General features: G+C 34.1%; 2 protein-coding genes across 7 annotated transcripts in view; one reads left to right on the top strand and one right to left on the bottom strand.

Annotated features, from left to right (window-relative positions):
• The window catches only part of RUNDC3B (RUN domain containing 3B), a 170641-nt gene extending 153500 nt beyond the window's left edge, over positions 1 to 17141 (top strand). For all 4 annotated transcript variants that reach the window (XM_074379359.1, XM_003921167.4, XM_003921168.4 and 1 more), the window contains 2 exons: positions 6556 to 6677; positions 14793 to 17141. In XM_074379359.1, the coding sequence (XP_074235460.1) occupies positions 6556 to 6677; positions 14793 to 14938 (268 nt within the window). In that variant the 3' untranslated portion in view covers positions 14939 to 17141. The remainder of the gene's footprint in view (positions 1 to 6555; positions 6678 to 14792) is intronic.
• Positions 7461 to 27103, bottom strand: part of SLC25A40 (solute carrier family 25 member 40) — an 80174-nt gene continuing 60531 nt past the window's right edge. For 2 of the 3 annotated variants that reach the window (XM_003921169.4, XM_074379361.1), the window contains 3 exons: positions 26828 to 26909; positions 21352 to 21432; positions 19167 to 20992 (listed from right to left, as the gene is read on the bottom strand). In XM_003921169.4, coding sequence (XP_003921218.1) covers positions 20880 to 20992; positions 21352 to 21432; positions 26828 to 26909 — 276 coding nt within the window. In that variant the 3' untranslated portion in view covers positions 19167 to 20879. Of the gene's footprint in view, positions 17519 to 19166; positions 20993 to 21351; positions 21433 to 26827; positions 26910 to 27103 lie in introns of those variants that run through there. The other variant, XM_074379362.1, reaches the window with a different exon arrangement.

The following is a 27103-nucleotide window of genomic DNA, read 5'->3' on the forward strand; positions in this document are numbered from 1 at the left end:
GAGAGAGCTGCAAAATCTTAGGCTGTTTTCCTTCAGGTAATCTTCATCTTGAAACTCCTAAGTTCGTAAGTTGTACTACCCACTTTCCCACCTTAATCACTTTTTCACTATTTTTATTTTTCTGTCTTAAACTAATTTTCTATTTTTCCTGATATCCCTCCCTTTCATCCCCTTCTGTTTGATTTCGTCCCTTCCCTCTCTCCTTTCTTTCTTTTTTCCTCTTATTTTCTCGGTTTTGTCTTTCCTTTCTTCTTTTCTCCCTTTTTCCTATCTCTGTTTCTTTCTCTAGTCTTTTAGAGTCCTTGCTTGTAAATTTCCCTGGTAGAGTCACATATCTATGTATGCTTGTTAGGGTACCTTTCACTAGGTTATTTGTAGCCAGATATTTCTACAAGGAATACTTTAATACAAACAATTTCCACCTGCTTTACTCTGTGATGTGTTTTGTTTTTCAAAGGCAGAATTCAAAGAAAATTTCACTATTTGTTGTTAAAAACAAGTACTGGAGACTGCAATGCTTTCTCTTGTTTCATTGATTATTAGAGATAAGAAAAGATGAACATATTGTTTGCAGAGTAAATCAGAACTCTCTTCAACATCTACTAAACCATACTTAGTATGATTCAAGGTACTGACTTTGCATATTTATCAATTGGGATCTAGTTCCCTTATATACCCTTATGAAAGTTATTAATAACTAGAACATATCTCATGCTGGTATATAATTTTTCCTTCCTGTGGGTTTAATTAATAGAAAAGTTTATTTCTATTTTTAATTTATGATTGAAAAATTAAATTTGTAGCAATTCTTGGTACATTTACCTTGTCTACATATGACATATGAGATGGTCCTGTTTTTTAACTGCAAAAATATTAAGACAACATTAAAACCTAAGTTAAAAGACTATGCCTGTTTATTGTAATATTCACATTGAGAGGTCAAATATTTTAGCCAGAAAATATGTACAGTTGCCTTCCTGTAGAGTTATCTATTGAGAAACCAGTAAGAAATCTAAAGTGGATGATTAATTTCTAGTTTACTCCTGCATATGCAATAGTGGCTGGTTTTTACAAAGTACTATAGCAGCAGATAATTGTGGTCTCAGAAAAGAAGGCAAGGAAACTTCCTGTTCATCTGTTTATCATGGCTCTAGATTTTATACTTCTTGAGTCCGTTATTCCACCAGCTTAAGAAATGATATCCTAGCATCACTCTTTAATCTGGCCTGTCCTCAGATGCTGATACTGCTTTTGTATGGCACTGTTTCAAAACTGATATCCCCAAACAAAAAAGCATGCAGCTAGGGTGTTGTACAGAGATCACTTTACCTAGAGTTTAAAGCCAGAACTGCTAGTAATCTCTGCTACTTACTTACTATGTAACACTGAGCAATACTTCCTCTCCTTACCCTTTTCTTTATGCACATGTAATACTGGGGATAATACATGTCTAACAGAATTATAAAGATCAAGTGAGGTAATAAATTGCTGACACCTAATAGCTAGCTTCTCAGTAAATATTTATACTCTATGAAGTCTTATGTTTCTACTCTAATGTAATCCTGTATCTTCCATGTTTAGAGAGTGTATACCCACCTAATGTCTAAACTTTCTGAACCTTATGTAAAATTTAAATGACCAGCTCATCCTCAACTGTTCTGAATAAATAAACCCAATTGTCACATATAAAATGGAGGCTTTGGATTATCATACAAATCATGTTTGAAACCAATCACAACTTTTCATCAGGATCCAGTTTTTTGTCTCATCAAACTTTTAATATATGCCAAGACTCCTGAACTAACTGATCATGGACTTCTTTTGATTAGACCAATATCTTAAGTAAGTTCAACAGACATTTATTGAGAACCTACAAATTATGAAGGGGATGGGTAAAACCTCTTTAATAAGGAACATTGGCACTCTTGACAATCTGGAGAAAGAAACTGACCCTATAATTCATTACAGATTTAATGACAGTAGATGATTTTTCCTAGTAAAGATATGAGATGTCTGTAGCTATTTTTCTAGGAACTCTGTCACTTCATTCAATCAGCTAGCCAAAGACAATTTAAGAAGAGTGTTAAAAGAAAAACTTGAGACAAATTAAGTTACACAGAGTTTATTTCAGCAAATGATTCATGAATCAGCAACATTCAAAACCAGAAAAGATTCAGAAAGCTCTGCCCAGCAGTGGATGTAGCAAGCTTTTATAGGCCAAATAAAAGCAAAGCAGAGAATTCATCTGATTGGCTACAGCTAAGCAAATACCTTATTTAGCATGGTGTGATTAGTTTGCTGCGTGCGATCAACTGAATCTCAGCTGTTTGTGATTAGCTGAAACCAGGCTGTTTGTTACCAAAAAATCTCCTGAATTAGGCTTTGGTTTGTTTACTAAATTAGATTGCAGTTTGTTACTAGGAACTCAGAGTAGAGGACAGCCTTAAGCTAATGGCCTCCTGTTTGTTGAATTTAACAACATTGTGTTGTCTGATTTAATGAATTTGTTAGTCTTCTTAAACCAAGCTACTGAATAATTTGGTCATATTGTCACCTACTCATGGAAGGATCCCTCTCATAACTGAAGATCTTAAATTAATTTATCTTTACTGTACTGTTTATAAAATTTTAAAAATATAATTTCCAGTTTATTTATTGATTACTTAGACCCAGCAAGATTAGCTCTGCTGGATTGCATACATTTTCCTGTATTTCAAACATGATATGGGATGTTTGAAATATAGGTTTTTACAGTAAGCATATTATACTTTAACAATTTAATATATCAAAATCTATAATACTTTAACTGTAAAAGCCTGTTATACTTTAATAACATGATATATTAAATATTTAAAGCATGACACTTACTGTAAAAACCAAACAATAAATAAGTGTATAAAACATGTTCCCTTAACACATATAGAATATTTACTTGTTTCCAATAAGTTCTGCTTTAATATCTTTATATATATATATATATATATATATATATATATATATATGTAAAGTCTAGGTCACATGGGTTTGTTAAATAGTTCTGTTAGGTTATCTGTTACATAATCTTATTAGATTATTGCCTAACTCACCCATTCTTACCCCAAAAGATTAGATTCATTATCATATTTATATTTTCTACTTAAGTTATTTTAGTCTTTTCAGTTTATCATCTTTTCCCAATTTGGCCATAATTTACATTGCAAAATTACTGAGAATCATGAGCTCTTATGTGCTTTCATGATCTATTTAGGCTTTTAATTTTTTATAATGACTTTCACTTCCTATGTATTCAGTTTTCCTTCCCATTTATGTCTTTCAAATATTTTTGGAGTAGGAGTCCCTAGCTGCAGGAATATTTTACAATTTGTAAACTGGGCATTGACCTAATTTATATATGCACTTCCTTGTTAGGCTTTCCTTGCATCCTTCCACTGATTTTAATAAATTAAGAGAATGTGGATATTTTCCTGTAGCAAATGATTATTTTGTTCCTTAGACATATTTCTATGAAAACAAAGAACAAAAGTTTATCTTTGTCTTGATATATATTCATGTGCTTCTGTGTATACAACATATATTTGTTTTTATTTTCTACATGTGGATAATGCTTATCTCTTTGTATGTATCATACTCTCTGTTGCCCAGTGACTACCAGATAATGTAAATTATTATTGACCTTAACAAAATACTAGGAAAATGGGTCACATGCATAATTAACCATTTATTACTCCTGATTATTGATATAAAATACAAGATTGTAGAAAATTTATTAACAAGTAAATTCAGAACTATTTCTGAATTTCCTTTTGATTTGCTTTGTTATCCAGTCTCATGTATACATGTTTATATTTTAGCTTTAAAAATGTTCAAATAGATGTTGAATTTAGTAGATTTTCCCAAACACCTATGACATAATTCCTGCAAGCTTAATTTAAATTATATTTTAAAATGGCCAGGTGCGGTGGCTCACTTCTGTAATTCCGACACTTTGGAAGGCCAAGGAGGGCGGATCACTTGAGGTCCAGAGTTTGAGACAAATCTAACCAACTTGGTGAAACCACATCTCCACTAATAACACACAAATTAGCCGGGCATGGTGGGGCACACCTGTAATCCCAACTACTTGTGAGGCTGAGACAGGAGAATCACTTGAACCTGGGAGGCAGAGGTTGCAGTAAGCTGAGATTCTGCCATTGCACCCCGGTCTGGGCAACAGAGTGAGACACCATCTCAAAATAAATAAATAAATAAAAATAAATTACATTTAACAATGGAAAGGTAAAGACTAAACTACAAAGTTTTGTATAATTAGAATGCATGACTCTTACTGTCTTGGATTCTTATTTTAATTAAGCTACTGATATTTAAAAATTATTTTCTGAGAAATAGTAATAGCTGTTAATTGGATTAATGGGTCTGGTGAGTTACTTTTAGTCTTACTGTGTGATGTTGATGAGTCAAAGATTCTAAGATAGGGTTTAGTCATGGCCTTATAAAGACAGAGCTCTCATAGATCTTTTACCGCAGGACAACAAAATGTTTGTCAGATCGGGTGCCAGTCACATTGGAAATCAGGTAAAAATGGGGAAACCCAAACCCATACTGTAAGGTACAATTCTCAATATTTTATCAATGAGGTACTTAATTTTGGGTTGGAATTTTTGTTAATTGCTTTAGAACATCATCTACCAAATTCTATTTCCATATTCATTTGCATATGGTTAAGTTCTAAACTCAAGAATTGTTTACTAACTGTGACAAATTAAAGGGGAGAAAGACTCTAACACCACTTCGGATTCAGAAATACGGTATTTTAAAAAGAACCTCAGTAGGTCATGCAGAAAGTTCAGTTTGTGTTTCTTCCCTCTAGTGAGTGACAGTCTTGGAGAGTATTGTAAATGCGTACTGTCAAATTTTTAGTCCTTACGATATTTGGATGAATTCTATGTCTTTTTGCTTATGGGTATTTTATACTGTTTGGAAGTATTTCTATAAATTTTTTAAATTTAGAAATATTAACAAGTTTTTTATGATTAAAAATCAGTGTCAGAAAGTCATCTTTAGCTATCATTCAAGTTAAAAAGTAAGCCTCCTACTTACTGTGCACACAAAAAAAAAATAATTTGGAAAGGAAATGTATTTATAACTACTTTTTAAATTCCTATGTTCCAGTTTATTCTGCCATAAAGTGCAGGTAGTTACAATTCTAGCTTCTTATGGTAGTTGAGAGGATGGAATAAGTATATGTAAAAAAGTGCCTAACATATAGTAAGTGCTAAATATTAGATATCATTTTTATTGCACGTTACATAGCTCATATGTTATCTGTTGTAATCATTGTAAGTTTCCTGAAATAGTATAATCTCCTGGTACTTAAAAATTATTTTAACTAAGGACTTTAATACTATAAACATTTAAAAGTCATATTATAAGGTAAGAACACTTTATAAACTTTAAACTGTCAATCTGATTTGTTATTCATTTACCAAAGCAAATTATTTTCCCCCTTTTCTCCCCATTTTGAATTGAGTCATGATTAACATAAAATGGAGACTAAACATAAGCATTCAGATAACATTTAATATACATATTTTTGAAAATTTTTAACTGTCTACATTTGTGTATATGAATAGTGATAGCTGTGAAACAGATCATTTCAATTATGTGTGCATTCCTATAAAAATTATTGTAAAATATATTTCTAGGAAATTAGATGGTGTTTGGCTATCTTGGGAAGTAGATATTGAGGCTGAAAAACATATAATTTCCCTAGACCACTTAAATATGGAAATAATAATTGTCCTCTTATGTAAAATGTAACACTAAAGATGTATTTATCTTTTGAGTTGGTTTTATCCTGAAGAACCAAATATGAGGAAAGGTTAATAATAAGCTTTCATTAACTTTCCATTTATAACTGAATTTATTATTAAATATACTTTTTATTAGCTTAATAGAAAATGGGCCTCAAAATAGCAACTAGATGAGAAGAGTTTAATCATCTTGATGTATATTAATACAAACAGGTATTTTATTATCCAGCACTTTGTAAATTTCTTAATTCCAGGAATTTACAATAATAATTTATTTTTGTTGCTGTATATAATCTGTCATAACATCAAGGCCATCTGTAATAATGTCAAGGCACTGAAGAATTCTGAAGTGCTTAAGAGACACTAGGTCATTATTGTTATGCTAACTTTATATCTTCATTAAGAGTAATCTGAAGATTTTCTGTTCTTTGAAAATTGGTAATAACTTTGGTTTCTCATTTCTTAACCATCTGTGTAATCAAAAACTGGTATGAGGATTATGTCTGACAAATTGTCTTTCTTTTCTGTTTTCCAATGGATTAAACACATATTCCTTAAAAGAGGATAGAGGGAAGGTGTAATGTAGATTGCACTGAAGCCAAGAATATGAAGCAAAATTTAGTGGAAATGCTGGGGAGAATTTTAACCAGAAATTTAACAAATTGCAAGAACCATTAGAGAACCGCTCAAGAAATTCTTTTTTTGTGAGAGGAAATTCAAGTAGTGTTTCTTCTTTGCTTTACAGGAAAAGTTATCAAAGTCTTGACCAGTTATCAGCAGAAGTTAGTCTTTCTCAGACTTCACTGGATCCGGGCCAGTTACAAGAAGGAGATGGAAAACAAGACACATTAAATTTAATGAGTGAAGGTAAGAAAACAAACTATATAAAAATTATTCTTTTTCTATACCATCTATATTTTAGTTGCAGATGATTGCCTGAAAATAATATTGACATCTCTTTGAATCATGCTAGAAATTAAGCAGATATTATGGTTAAAAATTGTCTGCCTTTGTATCTTTCTCAGGAGGGTGTGGCTAACCTTTTCAAAACACTTATCTTTGTTACCTTCATTTACTCACTTCCTGTACTCTTTTTTTGTCCTTGCCAATCAGACTTTGGTGTCTCTACCACTTTAATAAAAGGCCACATCAAGGTAATCAGCTATTAACATATTGCAGAGAACTGCTAACATCAGTTCTGTCTTATTCCATTAAACTTCTCAGCAGCTTTTGACACAATTGACCACTTCCTCATTCTTGAATCACTCATGGTACCTGGTTTATCAAGTATTTTAAACAACCTCAGGAACAAACATAAAAGTGTTTGATTTTTTCCTATTACTGCTTTCAGATGTGTAATATCAGAGCCTCTCTCTTCCCATCAGGTTGCATCTTTCCAATATCATTTGACCAATTCCCTAACTTTTCAGGCTAGTTTGAATTACACGGTCCCATTTCAGTATCTTTTATTTTTATTTTTATTATACTTTAAGTTCTGGGGTACATGTGCAGAACAGGCATGTTTTTTATATAGGTATACATGTGCCATGGGGGTTTGCTGCAGCTATCACCCTGTCATCTGCATTCCATGTTTCTCCTAACACTCTCTCTCCCCTAGCCCCCCAACTCCCGGCTATCCCTCTCCCATCCCCCAACAGGCCCCAGTGTGCAATGTTCCCCTCCTTGTGTCCATGTGTTTTCATTGTTAAATACCTACTTATGAGTCAGAACATGCGGTGTTTTGTTTTCTGCTCTTGTGTCAGTTTGCTGACAATGATGGTTTCCAGCTTCATCTATGTCCCTGCAAAGGACATGAACTCATCCTCTTTTATGGCTGCAAAGTATTTCATGGTGTATATGTACCACATTTTTTTCATCCAGTCTATCACTGATGGGCATTTTTTTGGTTGGTAGGCTATTAATTGCTCAATTTCAGACCTTGTTATTGGTCTATTCAGGAATTCGACTTCTTCCTGGTTTAGTCTTGGGAAGGTGTTTAAGTGTCCAGGAATTTATCCATTTCTTCTATATTTTGTGGTTTATTTGCATAGAGGTGTTTATAGTATTCTGTGATGGTAATTTGTATTTCTGTGGGATTGGTGGTGATATCCCCTTTATAATTTTTTATTACATCTATTTGATTCTTCTCTCTTTTCTTAGTAGTCTGGCTAGCAGTCTATCTATTTTGTTGATCTTTTCAAAAAAACCAGCTCCTAGATTCACTGATTTTTTTGAAGGGTTTTTTTGTGTCTATCTCCTACCATTCTGCTCTGATCTTAGTTATTTCTTGTCTTCTGCTGGCTTTTGAATTTGTTTGTTTTCTTCTCTATTCTTTTAATCGTGATGTTAAGGTGTCAGTTTTAGGTCTTTCCTCCTTTCTCTTGTGGGCACTTAGTGCTATAAATTTCCCTCTACTCACTGCGTTAAATGTGTCCCAGATATTCTGGTACATTGTGTGTACATTCTCATTAGTTTCTAAGAACATCTTTATTTCTGCCTTCATTTGATTATTTATCCAGCAGTCATTCAGGGACAGGTTGTTCAGTTTCTATGAAGTTGTGCAGTTCTGAGTGAGTTTCTTAATCCTGAGTTCTAATTGGATTACACTGTGGTCTGAGAGAGTGTTTATGATTTCCATTCTTTTGCATTTGCTGAGGAGTGTTTTACCTCCAATTATGTGGTCAATTTTAGAATAAGTGTGATGCAGTGCTGAGAAGAATGGATATTCTGTGGATTTGGGGTGGAGAGTTCTATAGATGTCTATTAGTTCCGCTTGGTTCAGATATGAGTTCAAGTCCTGAATATCCTTGTTAATTTTCTGCCTCATTGATCTGTCTAATACTGACAGTGGGGTGTTAAAGTCTCCCTCTATTATTTGCGGAAGTCTAAGTCTCTTTATAGGTCTCCAAGAACAACTTTATGAATCTGGGTGCTCCCGTATTGGGTGCAGTTTCTAAGACTCAACCTATTTGGTTTAAAACTTCAGTCATTCAAAGCTGTTTTCTTTCTCTGCCATAGGTTCACAGCTCTTTTCTTTCTCTCCATCAAAGCTGTTACTCCAGCACTTTGGATTGGATGACTATCACTGGTATGATCTGATTCTCAATGTTTTATCTTCTTTCTTTTCTCCCAGTTTACCACTTCAGGTATATGTGAGAGCTAGGGGAAGAAAGATAATCCCCTACGCCCAGGGGAACCTGCATTCCCTTAAGTCTCTAATTTTTGCCCTGCCTTCTCTCTTGCAATAAATATTGGCACTATAGTCATTATCCTAGATTCTACTCTTTCTCCTTACAATTACAGTCAGTTTATAAACAAGCCCTGTCAGCTCCCATACAAAACATGCTATATACATTGACTTGTCATCTTCTCTATTACTACAGCCTTAGTCTCTGCCACTTGGAGCAAGCTGCTTGCCCCCTCACAGTCCATTCTCCACATGGTAATGACTGACCTTTAAACTCTTAAGTCAAAAAATATTTTAAGTCTGTTTAAAACTCTCCAGTGTCTTTCAATGGCAATTAGAATAAAATCTAAACTGCTTTTCCTAGCCTCCTTCACGATCTTGTTCTTGCCAGTGTCTGCCTCATTTCATACCATTCTTTTCCTTGTTCTGTGTACCATAGCAAACACCTCCTAGCTGTTTCATCAGGTTAGTTCCTACCTTGACTCTCTTTGCACTCGCATTTTCCTTCTTTCTTAAGGCCTCTGCTTGACAGACTCTTTTCAAATGTCATCTTTCTAAAAAAGCTTTCACTGCCGTACCATAAACAGCCACCCCCATCCCTATCTCTGTCTCCACCCCCGGCCCATCCCAGGCATGCTCTATCATATGGCCATGCATTTTATTATGATACTTGTCTGTAAACCCCCTCTGAAATGTAAGGTTCATGACTGTAAAAATCTTATCCATCATTTTCACCAGTATATGACTAGATTCTGACACATAATAAACAATATATTAAACATTTATTGATAGAGTGACCATATAATGAATGTCATAGGATGTAAGGAATAAAGTAGAAATTCAGTTATCTAGAAGGCGCAGGCACTGTAAATATTGTATTGAACTGAATTTTCTTTAAGTTGGAAATGTTCTCAAAGGGGCCTTAGTCTATTTTAATATTTTAGTAAATGTTTTGATAAATCCAATAGTAACTTGAATTCACTGTCATAATCTAGAATGTGTATATTTTAAAAACTAATTTATATTATGAATGAATTTATGATTCTTCTTTATCTAAAAGACATTTAGGATTTTACTCTAATATATAATTATAGATATTTTGATATCAAGAGGACAAGAGTAATAATGAACATTTTGACATTATAAAAACTGTATTGTCTTCAACAATCCAATGTTTAATAACAGACTGAAAGTTACTTACAGAGTTTCTATACCCAATTGTTTAACAAAATGAGTAAAAATTAACCAACAATCTGCCAACTGCCCCCCAGCAAGAAAGGGGCTGCATGAATAAACATAATAGACTACAAAAACTGGTGATCAGGAAGGAAGCATGTTCTCATGATGAGTTAGAAAGATTCCTGGAATTCTCAAATTGGTTAAAAAAAATAGTTATTTTGGAAAGCTGAGGTAACAGCAGTGATGCAGATTTGAATCAACATATCCTATAAAAATATAATAAAGACACAAAAACAAATAAAACTACACACTACCCAAGTTTTCAGCATAAATAGCAGACATTAAATAAGCAAACCTCAAATTGCCTAGGAGTAGATCTGTCTAATATTGACAGTGGAGTGTTAAATTCTCCCACTATTATTGTGTGGGAGTCTTAAATTTCTTTATAGGTCAAGAACTTGCTTTATGTAACTGGGTGCTCCTGTATTGGGTGCATATATATATTAGGTTAGCACTTCTTGTTACATTGATCCCTTTACCATTATGTAATGCCCTTCTTTGTCTCTTTTGATCTTTGCCAGTTTAAAGTCTGTTTTATCAGAGACTAGGATTGCAACCTCTTTTTTTTGTTGTTGTTGTTGTGCTTTCCATTTTTTGCTTGGTAAATTTTTCTCCATTGCTTTATTTTGAGCCTATGTGTGTCTCTGTACATGAGATGGGTATCCTGTATACAGCACACCGATTGGTCTTGACCCTATCCAGTTTGCCCATCTGTCTTTTTACTGGGGCATTAGTCCATTTACATTTAATGTTAATATTATGTGTGAATCTGATCCTGCCTTTATGATGCTAGTTGGTTGTTTTTCCTGTTAGTTGATGCAGTTTCTTCGTAGTGTTGATGGTCTTTACAATCTGGTGTGTTTGAAGTGTCTGGTACTGGTTGTTCCTTTCCATGTGTAGTGCTTCCCTCTGGAGCTCTTGTAAAGCAGGCCTGATGGTGACAAAATCTCTCAGCAGTTGCTTGTCCATACAGGACTTTATTTCTCCTTTGCTTATGAAGTTTAGTTTGGCTGGATATGAAATCCTGGGTTGAAAATAATTTTCTTTAAAGATGTTGAATATTGGCCCCCACTGTCTTCTGGCTTGTATAGTTTCTGTCAAAAGATCTGCCGATAGTCTGATGGGATTCCCTTTGTGGGTAACCTGCCCTTTTTCTCTGGCTGCCTTTAACATTTTTCCTTCATTTCAGCCCTGGTGAATCTTACAACTATGTATCTGGGGTTGCTCTTCTTGAGGATTATCTTAGTGCTGTTCTCTGTATTTCCTTAATTTGAATGTTGGTCTGACCTTCTAGGTTGGGGAAAGTTCACTTGGATGTTTTCAAACTTGGTTTCATTCTCCCTATCACTTTCAGGTACACCAAACAAACATGGATTTAGTCTTTCCAAATAATCCACATTTCTTGGAGGCTTTGTTCATTTTTTTTCACTTTTTTCTGTAATTTTGTCTTCTCACTTTATTTCAGTGAGTTGATCTTCAATCTCTGATAGCCTTTCTTCCACTTGATCGATTTGGCTACTGAAACTTTTGTATGCTTCATGAAGTCCTCTGGCTGTGTTTTTCAGCTCCATCAGGTCGTTTATGTTCTTCTCTACAATGGTTATTCTAGTTAGCATTTCTCTAACCTTTTTTTCAAGGTTCTTAGCTTCCTTGCATTGGGTTAGAACATGCTCCTTTAGCTCAGAGAAGTTTGTTATTACCCACCTTCTGAAACCTGCTTCTGTCAGTTCATCAAACTCATTCTATGTCAGGTTTTGTTCCTTTGCTGCTGAAGAGTTGTGATTCCTTGGACAAGAAGAGGCATTCTGGTTTCTAGAATTTCAGCCTTTTTGTGCTGGCTTCTTCCCATCTTCATGGATTTATCTACATTTGGTCTTTGAAGTTGCTGACGATTTAATGGGGTGTCTGAGTGGACTTCCCTTCTGTTGATGTTGAAACTCTGTTAGTTTTCCTTCTAACAGGCCCCTCTGCTGAACTTCTGCTGGAGTTTGTGGAGGTCCACTCCAGACCCTGCTAGTCTGGGAATCACCAGCAGGGACTGCAGAACAGCAGAGATTGCTGCCTGTGACGTCCCAGAAGGTTACCCACCACATGCCAGCCAGAGCTCTCCTGTGTGAGGTGTCAGCCTGTGCTGGGAGGTGTCTCCCAATCAGGATACACAGGGTTCAGGGAGCTACTTGAGGAGGGAGTCTGATTTTTATCAGAGCTCAAATGCTATTCTGGGAAATCGGCTACTCTCTTCAGAGCTACCAGGCAGGGGGACATTTGAGTCTACTGAAGCTGTGCCCACTACTGCTCCTTTCCCCAGGTTCTCTGTCCCAGGAAGGTAGGGGCTTTATTTATGTCTCTGATGGGCTGCTGCCTTTTTTCAGAGATGCCCTGCTTCACGAGGAGGCAGTCTAGTGACACAGTCTGCCTGCAGAGGCCTTGCTAAGCTGCAGTGGGCCTACCTTGTTCAAATTTCCTGGTGACTTTGCACAGGCGAGCTTAAAACCACCTATTCAACCCTCAGCAATGGCAGATGCCTCTCCCTGCTCTGAGCTTGAACATCCCAGGTCAAGCTTAGACTGCTCTAGTGGCTGTGAGAATTTCAAGCCAGTGAATCTTAGTTCACTGGTCTTCATCAGGGTGGGACTCGCTGAGCCAGTTGACATGGCTCCCTGGCTTCAGCTCCTTTTTGCAAGGGAGTGTATGGTTCTGTCTTCCTGGCGTTCCTGGTACCACTGTGGTATGGGGGAAAAAAAAAACCTGCTGCCTGTGGCTAGCTCAGTGTCTACCCAAATGGCTGCCCAATTTTGTTCTGGAAACCTGTGGCCCTGGTGTTATAGACACTGGAGGGAATCTCCTGGTATACGGGTTTTGACAACTGTGGTGAAAGTGTGGGATCTGGGCCAGCGTGCCAGGAACAGTCCCTAATGGCTTCCCTTGGTAAGGAGAGGGAGTTCCCCGACCCCTTGAGCTTCCCAGGTGAAGCAATGCCCCACCCTGCTTCTGCTTGCCCTCCTTGGGCTGCACCCACTGTCTAACCAGTCCCAATGAGATGAACCAGATACCTCAATTGGAAATATGGAGATCACCTGCCGTCTGCGCTGGGAGCTGCACACCAGAGCTGTTTCTATTCAGCCATCTTGCCAGCAATCAGCAGTACATTTTTAAAAAGGACTCAGTGTTAGTAATTAAGTAGAAATTTGAAGAAACTATCCAAAGCAGTCAAGTCCCTGGGGCTTTTAGCAAAAACTCCAGAGAGCCGATTTTGGCCTGAAATAATTCTCTAAGCTTAAACATAAAAAGGATACTTAAACATACAGACCTTTTGACACTAACATAATATGATAAACAATTTAAATCTGAATATAACAACTACTGTTCCATATCTTTTTCTAATGCCATTTTATGTTCCTGTATTTTACTGGTCAAAAACAAACAAACAAACAAAACTGTGAAGTTAAGTAGCATAGCCTGTCATCTTCTGGTATCTGTTCATATTTCTAAGAAAAGAAACAGGCTTAGAGAAGATGCCTTGCCCATGGTCACACATTTAATAAGAATACAGGAGCTATCTTGAGTCCAAATGCAGTTCCACTGAATCATCATTCATTATGTAGGTATTTGATGAACATCTACTGTGTCCTAGGCACTGGGAATATAATGAACACCACAAAGTCCATATCCTTTCTCATAGAGTTTACAGTCTAATAAAGGTAGGAGTAGCCCCACAATTATCATACAATATGACAAGGTGGAATAAGGACAAAGGACTATGGAAACACTTCACAGGGGCTGTCTAAAACAATATGTAATATTCAGAAACATCTGATATTTGGCTCAGCTTAACTTCTATAACTGTGTAAAGCCTAAGTTTTCCGTCTTCTTTGGAAACCTTCTAATTTTTCAGAGACCTTAGACTTTCATGGTCCCAATCCAGCTACATAGCCAGTTGTAGCACACTGGATGTTGTAACTTACCCAGTTTTGGAAAGAACTTGTTTTACCTCAGCCATGGAAAAAGGAATACTCATTCCTCCTTCATGGGTCTACTGAAGTTCAACACTTAACACTAGGTTCTTGATGCATAGTAGATACTGAATAAGTGTTTAATAAATGAATAGTCTCCCAAAATCAAGCCTTCCTATTGAATTGGGAGACTTTACCTCCCAACCGGCTTCGACCTTCTTCTAATGTACTGCTGTAACAAAATACGGATCTCCTGGTTATTTCTGTGGCTTGGGGACTGTTAACTGTTAAATTTGGTTTAGATTTTTATTATCCTTTGTTAACTAGACATGACCATGTTCTCCAAAAAGGTACATATTTTATTTTTGCTTTAAACATGGTATCTCAAACTTCCATATCTAGAACTTTTATGAGCAGCACAAATAATCTTTTGTAATGTTTCTAAGGGTGATGTTGAAACCACCAAAAGAGCAAACATATCTTTAATAATTACATATATTTGCAATCTCTTGTAAGCTATGGAAGTTTCTAATGGTTTTAGGATCTTATTTGTATCATTCCTAAAGGGCATTTACTTATTTGCTGTTTAATTCTAATTTTCAGGTAAAGAAGATACTCCCTCGTTACTTGGCCTCTGTGGATCTCTAACATCAGTGGCAAGTTACAAGTCTCTAACAAGTTTAAAATCTAATGACTACCTTGCAAGTCCTACAACAGAGATGACAAGTCCAGGTCTAACTCCATCCTGAAAATTTTTATGTAAAAGCCAAAAGTTTTTATGTTGTAAACTTTTAATTTACATACGTTTGACTGCTGGGAAGACCTTTGAAATTTTATATTGTTCTGGTACATGTCTGAAATTCCATTGCCTTAGAGAGAATCCACTCCAGGTAAGATTCTGAGTGAAAAACAGAATGATCCTGTCATTTTTCATTTTAAAATTCTTATATTTGTCAATGAGGAAGTTCAAAAAGGAATAGGATTAAAAAAAAAAAACTTTCAAAGATCCACCAAATAGTTCATAGCAAATTGTACATATTTATTGTTCAGCTGATTTTTATATATTAAATATCTTAGTGGCCAGAGACTGAGTTAAGGGTTTTATTCCAGAGACTTACCTAAGTATTTTTTCACTTTTTCATACTTAAAAAAAAACCTGTTTATTTCATTTTTTCATTAGTTTCCTCCTAAGTTCTATGCTTTACATACCTTGTTTTTAGTATCAGGGGAAGGTTCTCAGCTACATTCTCATAATGGCTTATTCAGTTTTTCTTTAATAGTTATAATTTAGTATCAACTCAACATTCCACTTAACATTTTATAAATTCCACAGGGATGTGTCTGTTTTGGTTGTTATTGACTTGTTAGTGCTATAAGAAAAACATTTTACAGTATTTTGTGCCATTTTGGTAAAATGAATATATTGTTTTCCAAGATTTTCTTAAAAGAAAGACTACCAATTTAAAAATATAGTCAAGTAGGTCTCAAAAGCTAGAAAAATTTCATGATGTAGAACAAATGTTGAAAAAGTGTTTTGTCAGGAAAGAGTTCAAGCTTAGTTAAGGATCTGAGAAGCTTTTAAACAAAGATCAGTAGGGTAGTTATCATACTTAATAAAAGTCTAATATTCATTGATTTTTTTTCCTGTGTGTACAACGATATGGCATCCATCATTAATGACATCATAATCTCATTTTAAAACATTTTACTGTTAAAGAAAATCCCCACACTTCTATGGGTAAAATTAGCTTTTTTAAGTTGTAATCTGTTTTGGTTTTTTTTTGAAACAGCTACATTAATCCCTAAAAATTCCACCATGCTGAAAATGTATGGCATGTATTTTCTATAGTAATATGAGGAAAACATGATTAGCTGTGCCAAAGAAATTTTATACATTGTTTACATGAAGAGCCTACAGTACTTATTGGGGACTTCATATGGTATTTTTGTTTATTGTTCTTGAGAAGAGTCAAGAAGAGCTGAGCTTACGACATTCATTCTTTGTATTAGAAATGTAGGAGTGTGGTGGTTTTCTGCAATATTTAGGGGCTTAGTTTCATAATTTGCAATTTAAGATAATAAATAGTAACAAGGCAAGTCTTATATGTAAGACAGTCAAACAGTGTTGCTTCAGGGACAATGGCCTGGAAGCCCTTAAAATAAGTTATCTAAGATGTGCCAGAACATATTCAGAACTTTATTCCTGTAGCTTAAGGCTTCAATAGTTGTAGAAATGCAAATATTCTTGAGAAATGATACATACCTGTTCTCAATTTCTCAATTCTGTAAACCTGATTGTGAATGAAGTATCCAAAGCAGTTTTTCATCAGCATGGGGGATGGAAAGAATAGGTATACTATGAGAACAATGAAAACTCTGGGAGAAGGGAGTGAGAAAATGGATAAGGAGAAATTTGAAAATTTTAGGATGGACTTGAGCACTACTGCTGCTTTCCTATGAACTATCAATCAGTATGTTTAAATGCTTTATCATTCATGATCCACTCTCAACTGACATTTATTTAGTAATTAAAAATGGCTTTTTTCCATACATTTTTATAATGTAGAAGGAAATTCAAGATTCCATAATTGTAAAATTTTTCGGATTGTCTAATGTATAATTTGTGCATCTTAATATGCTGCTAAATGCAGATTTAGACATTACATCTGAGGATCATGACAACTTTTCCTCCTTTCTTGGAGCTCGTTATAAAATTCATCTGCTGTTATGAAATCAGGTTTCTACAGAGTTCACATCACACTAAGGTAGTTTGTTACCATTTGCATGAGGAAACAATGTATGTCTCAATCTTTTAATTTTAGGTGGTAGTGTTTTTTATTCACCCTCCTCCTTGCCCCCAAAAGAATGCTGAATTATATGCCAATATTTCCATGTGTAGTCTGTTGCCTCAATGCGTACTAGTTGCATGTATATTAAAAATTTTGTACTATGCATTGGTGGTCTTATTTTGCTTGACAAAAAGTTACCTGATTTAACTTGTATACCGAACTTTTGTTTCAGCAAATGTGGTAAATATATATTATTTCACACCTAAAATACTAACATGAAAATGAGATGGAAGAAATCCTTATTTCAACTCACATCAAATTAAATATCCTATTTTTAAAAAGTAAAATGATATGTTTTAGATTACACAGCATCTATTGAACCAGCACAGTTTAGTGGTGGTTCTGGTAGTGTTACTTGATTTAATTATAAAATAGTCATGTTTGTTTTCTTACCTGTAAGAATCATCACTATCTTCTTTGCACCTATGAGATGGCATCAGGATGAAGTCAGCATTAAGTGAAATCATATATAAAAAAGTTCTGAAGAGATAAATGCCAAATGTAGGTTACTACTAATTATGATTGGCAGACAAAGTATATCATCAGTTATTTTATTAGATTTACATACTGTTTTTAAGTGGTTATAAATATGTCCAAATTTACAACTTAGAAAACTGCTTTGTTAAAGTTCCTATCATTAGATGAAATGTCCAGATTTTGCTCAACTAATATATTGGATTACCACTGAGGTGTCACAAGACTGCTTTAAACCTCAGGGCCTTTAAAAAAAATTTTTAAAGCGGTTCATTCTGCTCTTCTGAAAGTAGAGCAGCTTCAATTTAGTTTTAGCATTTGTCATTTTAACTGATAGGAAAGGGAAGATAAAATGACCTCTTTTTCATGGCACATTTTAAAAGTATATTTTAATACAAACCAAAACTTTCAGATTTTAATATAGATCACCTTATCATAAGTCACATTTTCAATACTGCTAGTTATCTTTCCAAAGCCCAAGTCTAACTGTTACAACAGGGTGAAAAAGTCTTTCCTAGGTTTCCCATGGCTTTCTTGTTCCTCCTTTAGTGCACAAGGCCCGTGAGTATATCTCCAATCTGATCTCTTACCACGTTCCCATTTATACACTTTGCTCAAGCCACATGGACTATATTCCACTGCCTTATTGAGACTCCCACTTCCCTGCATGTTTCATAATTGGATTGCCTATCAGTCGAGCTCTTAGGTTTCCTGACCACTCCCCTTCTCTGAACCAGGCTGACTGAACAGCTCCCCGTATTTCCCATGACTCCCTTTGCATGCTTCTATCCATCGTAGCTCTGAAGCTTCCTATGGCCAGTAACAACATCTGAAATGTCTTCTGATCTCCAGTGCTTTTTAAATACTGCTTACTACATACAATGTGCCATTTCTGACAGATTAAAATATAAAAGCAGTAACCTTTCCCTCATCCCCCTCGACCCTTTGATAGACCCCAGTGTGTGCTGTTCCAAGAGAGAAAAATTTAAAAATCATATGCAGTTAAGTAAGCATAGTGAATAATTTTCCTAGAAAAGTTACCTTTTTAAAAAAGTCAAACACGTACGACATTAAAGGTTGCAACCATTGAATATTTAAAATTAAAGATGTTCCTTCTTAACAGTTTTAAGTTTAAGCAATTAAATGTTTATGTTAGAAAATGTAATAGAATAAAAATTCTTTTAGAAACATGACATCACCAAGAACACTGTTGTAGATTACGTTTGCAAATACTGCAATTCCTGCAACACATGTATTGAAAAGTCTGGAAAGCCCATACGGCTGAGAGTTAAATTTGTATACTAACCAAGTATATATAAAAGTATAATGAAGTATAAGTAAAAGTATGAAGTAAAATCTGGAAATATTCATCAGCCAATTATAGTTCAATTATTTTACCAGACAGAACTCTGGGAGCAAATTGAAATTTTAAAAATTTAGCTGTTCCATGGACTGGATTTTTCTAGGTACTTTTTTAATTAAAAAATTAAGTTATTATTATGACAAAATGCTGAACTCTTTTTGGTTGCTAATATATTTTTAAAGTATTAATGTTTCTTTACCTCTTAAGTATAAAGAAAGCTTCAATTCAGCCTTCTTTTCATCCAGATACATTGCATGTAATATGTGTTAGAAAAACTACTAGGCAATTAGATATACGTACCTTAATTTATTCATAAATAAGAATTTTTCTCAAGTGCAGTTAGGGGTAGGAGACATGGAAACATTTCTCATAGGTGATATTAAACTAAAATATGTAACTGCTTTTTGGGAGTACAATATTAAGTTTATCTGCTTTTTTCTATGAATTATCCATAAGCATAGCAAAACTAAGATAAATTTAATATTGTTAAAGAGCACTGTTCAAGATAAACTTTCATATATATATATATATATATATCACAGTACAACATTATATAATGATTTTATATAAAAGTATTCAGAAGCACAGTGATGATTTTAAGAAGACATAAAACATTAATGAAATAAAGTCACGAATATTTATAGGGCTATGTTGCAAATTTAACGTAAATCAACATAGGATAAAATAATAACATTAGATTACATACAAACCCTACATACTTCATTTCTGGTGAAACATACAAACACTTTCCTACTATAGTACAAAATCAATTAATTCCTCAACCAGTACTAAAGAAGGCTTGTCATCTAAATATATTCATTTTAGGGGAGAAAAAAATGCTTCAAACATTCCTAAAATAAACAAAGACTGCAATAAAGTGTTTTTAAAAAACAGGATATAAATCCTAAGAAAATAAAACTAAAGTATAAAAAAATGAATACCATTTCTTTTCCTGCCATCATATCCTTTAACTCATTCCTACATACAATCATAAGCTAAATTATTTAGGTATGTACAGTGACTGAAAGCAGTGTCTTCAAGGAAACAACTTCTTGTTTAGCCTCTACCATACTAAGTATAAAAATAAAAGGGCATTTCAGAAATATTTTGTAACTATTATTGTAGCAATAATCTCTAACTTGTTAGAACAAGGCAATAAAAATGACCTAAAGAATTCCAGGAACAATGATAGCTGGATTACAAGATGGCTAAAAATCAAAGGCTATTCCTGTGTGCAAACAATTTTTACCAGTGTAAAACCTATGTGGTTTTCCATTGAACACCAAAGTTTGAAGTGAAAATCTTCTACTATCAGTAAGAATCTCCCTTACAGGAACAGTAGAAATACAGACATTTAGTCATCAAAAATGGCAGAATGTACATCACACAAAGGATATTATGGTTCATAAAGAAAACAGCCACAATTTTGATCAGAGAAATCTTAATACACGTGAGGCCTTACAACAGCAATGGTGGGCGAGTGGGGAGCGGGGAGGTGGAAACCTACTGCATTTGAATTAATGGAAAACAGGCAATATTTGGTAAATGTGAACAATGCTATTTAATAACTGCTTTATCTACTGAAATACGGAAATACCTATGTACCTGATTTAAATGTGCACAAAACTTGGGCTTTTTTCTTCTAGACTCTACATCATTTGGCACACATTTCTGGTGTATTCAACACACTCTCAATAAGATTACATTACACTGAAACGTATAATATTAAACTCTCAGAGATTGTTTTTGATGCTCAGCAATTTTTCTTATTTTTACAAGAATGCTCAATGATTGTGACTTCTAGAATATCTTTTTCAATATCAGCAAAAATAGGATAAAATTTATTTTTAAATTACGATTAAGAGGTAGAGCTGAAATTATTTATTTAAATTATAGGAAAGAAAGACATAAAATCATTATAAGAAAATAATGGTGAAAAACATTCTTGCCTAAGTCTCCACCTTCTTTGGGCTACAGTTGTTATATCAAGTTGAAACAGCATTACTAGTATTGCTGCCTTCGAACATTTCGTTTCTGGAAAAAAGCCTTTCCAAATTCATACGTACTGATCATAATGGCACAAGCAGGAGCAATTTTAATTAAGCGAGGAATTAGGCCTGAAAAAAGAATAGGAACAATCAGAACAAATATTTTTTCTTATTTTAAAAAACATAATTTATTTGGCTTTATTCTGATAATGGGTAAATAAAATAATATGTTAAATCCATTAATTGGTAGAAAAGGTAAGACTGCTCACCCCCAACCTCCTCACTTCAATCCATATTACATTATAGAGAAATGTTTATCTTATTGACAGTAAATTTGTTATTTAACATTTATTTTAACTTATAACAAAGACATTTAGGAGAAAATAGATGTATCATGTTACTTATAACTTCCTCCTATAAGTTAGTTTTAGAAGATGATAGGTTTAAAAAGTATTTATTCTATGCTTCAGTAAAGCAATTATTTTTACCTGAAAATAATCCAGAAAATCCATTCTTAGCAACAATATTCTTCATTATAACCCAGGTTGACATATGCAAAGGCACAGAAACTAAATGTTAAAGAAATAATGCTATTATAAGTAACAATTTAATAATTCCTAATATAGATAACACACATAAAGTAGTGTTCATGGCCCTGGGGTATTTCATTTCATTATAAGAAGAAAAGGTTTAACTAAAATGCTACTTTAACTTTTATTTTTAATAGCTAGATTCATTAAAAATTAAAAAAAAAAAAGGCTGCATGTTTAAAGATGTATAGGACTGGATACAATTAAGGAGGAATATACAGAGGATTTCTCCTGACTTGATAATGCTTGTTTCTTAAACTTGATGGTAGTATTTTTTAAACTTTTTCTAGATCTTAAACATTTTTTATAATGAAATTTTTAAAAGATGTATACACAGTTACTTGGGAGGCTGAGGTGGGAAGATCTGTGGAGCTTAAGACTTCAAGACCAGCCTGGGCAACATAGCAAGACCCCCATCTCTTAAAAAATGTATAGAAATCTTCATGAGGTATCCAATGCCAAAGAGAAGTCCTGACAAACATTTTTCGTTCTTATTTTATTATACTTATAAAACTTTTTAGCCAGGCACGGTGGCTCAAGCCTGTAATCCCAGCACTTTGGGAGGCTGAGGCGGGTGGATCACGAGGTCGAGAGATCGAGACCATCCTGGTCAACATGGTGAAACCCCATCTCTACTAAAGATACAAAAAATTAGCTGGGCATGGTGGCACGTGCCTGTAATCCCAGCTACTCAGGAGGCTGAGGCAGGAGAATTGCCTGAGCCCAGGAGGCGGAGGTTGCGGTGAGCCGAGATCGCGCCATTGCACTCCAGCCTGGGTAACAAGAGCGAAACTCCGTCTCAAACAAAAAAAAAACAAAAAAAAAAAACCGTTTTTTTTCTAACAAGAGTTTCTGAGGAAAATAGCTCATTCTCCCTAGCAGTGCCTTGAGTTATATTACTACTCTTATAAATTGATATGCTTATTCTTGAAATAAATTAGACCAGTGCTGTCTCCTTCAAAGAGTTTATTTTGGCTAACAATAACATCTCACTTATTTGCAACCACTCAAATATCTGGAAGCAAATGAATAAAAAACTATTTTTTAAAAAACTTAGCAAAAGTAGATGTCACTGAAGTACAAACATAAAGCTTATGAATATAATGTTTGTACGCAAAGTTTGTTTACTTTCATTTTACACAGTACTCTAAACAGCTGCCTTGGCCCAGAGACTCCTAGATGCAATAAGCTAAATAAGAAAAATTGTAAGAAGCAGTCATACTACCATGTAAACAATATGACAGCTCACAGGATGAAGATTTCAATGTCTTGTTTTGAGACCAGCTGGATGATGGGCAAACAATCCTATATTGTCTTCTCTAGCTTTTGAGCCCTTCTACTCTACAAAAATTAGTGTTTACATGGAAGACAACCCTGAATCGTTAAAACAGATTATGTACCACTAGGAAAGCCTGGGAGAGACAAGTTAAGATTATAAAACGGTATCTTTCAAAAATGACTTTTAAAAATGTTGCCACTTAATATTGAGAGTGAGTCATTATTTCAAAATTCCTTTGTATATCAGAATCTCTGACTATGAAGATAAATGAAGCCTTATGAGTTATTTAAGAAGCTATAGTAGCAATATAAATAGTATAAGCATAAACATAATAACTATAGCAGCCCAACACTGATCACAAAATATGAATGAAGTTTAACTTTCTAAAGAAAGTCAATGAAAAGAACTATATACTGTAAGTTGGCAATTTTTACTTCATGTTTAAATTATTTCATTTAAATTTCGGAAACTGGTCAAAGAATGGTGATCAAGTAGCAGGTGTTTCTAATCTTGTAGAACTAACACCCCAAACTAGTCTCTATTTTAACAGAATGGTGAAATTAAGAGAATAACAAAGAGTATCAAATGAAGGTAAGCCAAGCCCTACTGGAACCTCGGAAGTGTCTCCGAACTTTTCAGTGTTGAAGACCTATTCCTACAGGTAATAAGCAAATTCTTACACTGTAAAGAAACACTTTGATTATTAAATATTTCAAGCTTACAAAGGCTCATTTACTGAACAGCCAAATTTATTATATCATAATACCTGAATCTTTCAGATTCAGTTGAAGTCTGCTATATGTTCCTCCCCAATTTTATTTTTCCTCCTCTTCAAAGATAATCACTCTCTTTTTTCATCTGTCTCATGCATTTGCTCAAATTTTTACAACTGAACATATGAGATGTATACTCTTCTTTGTATACATCTGGAATGTACAGAACAACGTATACTCTTCTTTGTCCTCCTTTTAAACTTTATATAAATGATATTACACTGCACACTTACTTTTGCAGTATACTTTCAGGATTATCTATGTTGGTAAGTATACCTATATTTTATTCATTTTAATTGCTCTATTGTATTGCATTATATGCATTATGATTTGTCCATTTTCCTGTCAAGGGACATTTAGGTGATTTCTAACTTTTTGCTATTTTTAAGAATCTTGCCATGGATATCCTTGTACATGTTTAAAAGTTTCTCTAGGACACATATCTAGCAGTGGAACTGATAACTCAGAATGCACTCCTTGTTACTGCCAGTCTGTTTTCCAAGTAGCTGTTCCAAAATAATACTCTTACCATCACGGTATAAAGTTCCCAGTAATCCACATTCTCCCCAACAATTTAATTTATATGAAAATAGAAATATAATATAGAAATATTGAAATACAGAAAAAATAGTCTTAACTATTAAAACCAGTGTAGTAAATATTTTTAAATCTATTAAATATTATAATTTATATTTTAAAATGTTTAAAAATTAAATATTGCTTGAGTAGTGCTTCATTTTTTTTTCTATAGTTCTGTTGTCCAGTTAAGAATAGTGTTTTAAGGCCGGGCGCGGTGGCTCAAGCCTGTAATCGCAGCACTTTGGGAGGCCGAGGTGGGTGGATCATGAGGTCGAGAGATCGAGACCATCCTGGTCAACATGGTGAAACCCCGTCTCTACTAAAAATACAAAAAACTAGCTGGGCATGGTGGCATGTGCCTGTAATCCCAGCTACTCAGGAGGCTGAGGCAGGAGAATTGCCTGAACCCGGGAGGCGGAGGTTGCGGTGAGCCGAGATCGCGCCATTGCACTCCAGCCTGGGTAACAAGAGCGAAACTCCGTCTCAAAAAAAAAAAAAAAAAAAGAATAGTGTTTTAAAAGATTAAATATGTTCAGAAAAGAAGTTTAACCTCTGGAAAACAAGTAAATTTGGGCCAGGTTTAAAAAGCTGAAACCAGAGATTAAATTTTTTTTAATGAATAATATATGATACATTCATAAATTAGGTAAAATTTATCTCTGTTATAGAATATGGCACTTACTACATGCTAACATGCTTCTGAATGCAGCCTCTGTACCAGTAGATTATGAGATCTTTGAGGATTTGTATAATTGCCTCCTTTATCTGTATATACTAGCATGGTGCCAAAGTATATGCACTCGACTAATGAATGAAGAATGGAAGAAGTGGTCTAAGTAGGCTGACAGATCATATGCTTGAAAGGAATTATTATTCTAGAGTATGATAGATGCACACTTCATATTTCCTTTTTTTGCTTAGTGAGAAGGGATTTGGTATAGCTGAGCTGTGGAATAATGAAGGAAGCCACTTTTTTTTTTTTTTTTGGGGATGGAGTCTCACTCTGTTGCCCAGGTTGGAGTGCAGTGGTGCGATCTCAGCTCACAGCAACCTCCCTCTCTTGGGTTCCAGAAAAGCCACTTCTAAAGGGAGCTGAGTTACTTCTTGGGGATAAATAATGTAAATCCAAATAGTAAGTATGGACTGTTTATCACTCAAATCACAAGTGCAATTTGCAACTGCAATATATCTCAGTAAACTTTTAAGTAACTGGTTCATAGCTGAAGTAGCTAACGGATTAAAATTTACCAATGACAATCATGGAAAATTAAAACCCAATTCTTATTTAAGATTTTTCCTTTTAGGTTTAAATGAGGAAACATTAATTGAAATAACCAGTGACAGATAAGAATTAAATCTAAGAATGAAAGATGGCTCCCTAGTGCCAGTCTCAATGAAGATATGTATCTATCACAATCACTTAGGGATCATTTTCAAAACATACAAGCTAGAGTTCCACTTCAGATTCATTAAATGAAATTTCTATTGAGGGTAATGTCCAGCTTTAGCTATATTGAAATAAGCACCTCAGGTGACTCCAATGATTAGTTACCAAGGTAAGATGCTCCCAAACTTTAGTGTGCATTAGAATCTACCTGTACATATTCCCATCTTCTCCCTTATCAACTACCATGACCACCACCACCTCAATGCCACAGTTATTAACTGTTTATGCTAAATTACACCAAAGATAAATTGGTGATATCCTACTATATTAAATATACTTAAGAGAGGAAATGGAAATTCTGATGAGAAGAAAAGAGAATGAAACAAAATAATTTTCAATTGTCAAAGAAGGACAGATAGGGCTTAGGTTTCTAGAAGGCTCATGCCTAAAACAGAGAAGTGGGAGAACCCTAACATAATAAAACTGTGATTACCTCCTAGGTTTTCATTAGCTTCTCATAAAAGAGGTATTTGGTAATCAAAGACAAAGATGTCACCAATATCCATCAGATTCATTTGCAGAGGCCTGTAACCAGCTTCTTTCAACATTATAATACCTATTTTAGTTTTTATGCAAACTATTATAATCATGCGTTAGAACAATTTATGTACATTATAATAGTCTTATCACAAGACTTACATAATTTTGCAATACACAATTTCCCATGGGTTTACTATACTTTCTGAAGGGATGACAAAGGGGATTCTAGTAGAAGCAAATAGGAGTATACTTATATTCTAGAAGAAATGACAGGTTATGAAGAAATAAAAATAGATGGAATAATAGGTCGAAGAAAATCAAAAGAAAGCTTAAAAACAAAATGTATATATATACTAACAAAAAAAAAAAAAAGAGAGAGAGAGAGAGAAAAGGTTTCCCAGTAATCTCCTATCCTTTATTCTGATTTGTCTAGATTTATTTTATTGGTTTATTTGAAAGAAGACTCAGGAGGACAATGAAAATAGTAATTTGAAACAGATGTGAAAACTGTAGGAAAAACAAACATAAAACAACTTAGCTTTTAAATGACAAAGGTTATTTCTTCTTTATCGTAGGTATGAGACTTAACTGATGGCATTAAAAAAATATTAGACTTTACATTTTCTTAAATTTTTGTTTTTGTTTAGAGTATTTTTTCTGGGCATTCCATTCTAACAGTATATTACTTTCAGTTAAATACACAAAGAATAATGCAGAAGAAAAAAACATTGTTTTCCTATTTTAGATTTTCCTAATAATATCTGGAAGGAAAAACAAAATGGCATCTTAAAAATGTTTTAAATTAATTAAACTTACTTTTACAACTTTCATACGTCCAAAGTTGTGTCTGCTTTTGTGTTTTTACTACATCAAATGGTAAAGTTACAACAGCTGCAAACTATCAGAAAGTAAAATAGATTAAATTTCAATCAACCTTTTAATTTTTCCTAAAATATTTTTACATTCTTCTAATTAATATATTTAATAAGGATAATAATGAAAATCATAACTAAGCTTTAAAATAAAATCTTTTTAAAAAAGTTTTCCTAAAGCAAACAGATATGTAGTTCTCACTATACTCAGAAGTAAAAA

The sequence above is a fragment of the Saimiri boliviensis genome, chromosome 10 (genome assembly GCF_048565385.1).
Source record: "Saimiri boliviensis isolate mSaiBol1 chromosome 10, mSaiBol1.pri, whole genome shotgun sequence".
NCBI classification, from domain to species: Eukaryota; Metazoa; Chordata; class Mammalia; order Primates; family Cebidae; genus Saimiri; species Saimiri boliviensis.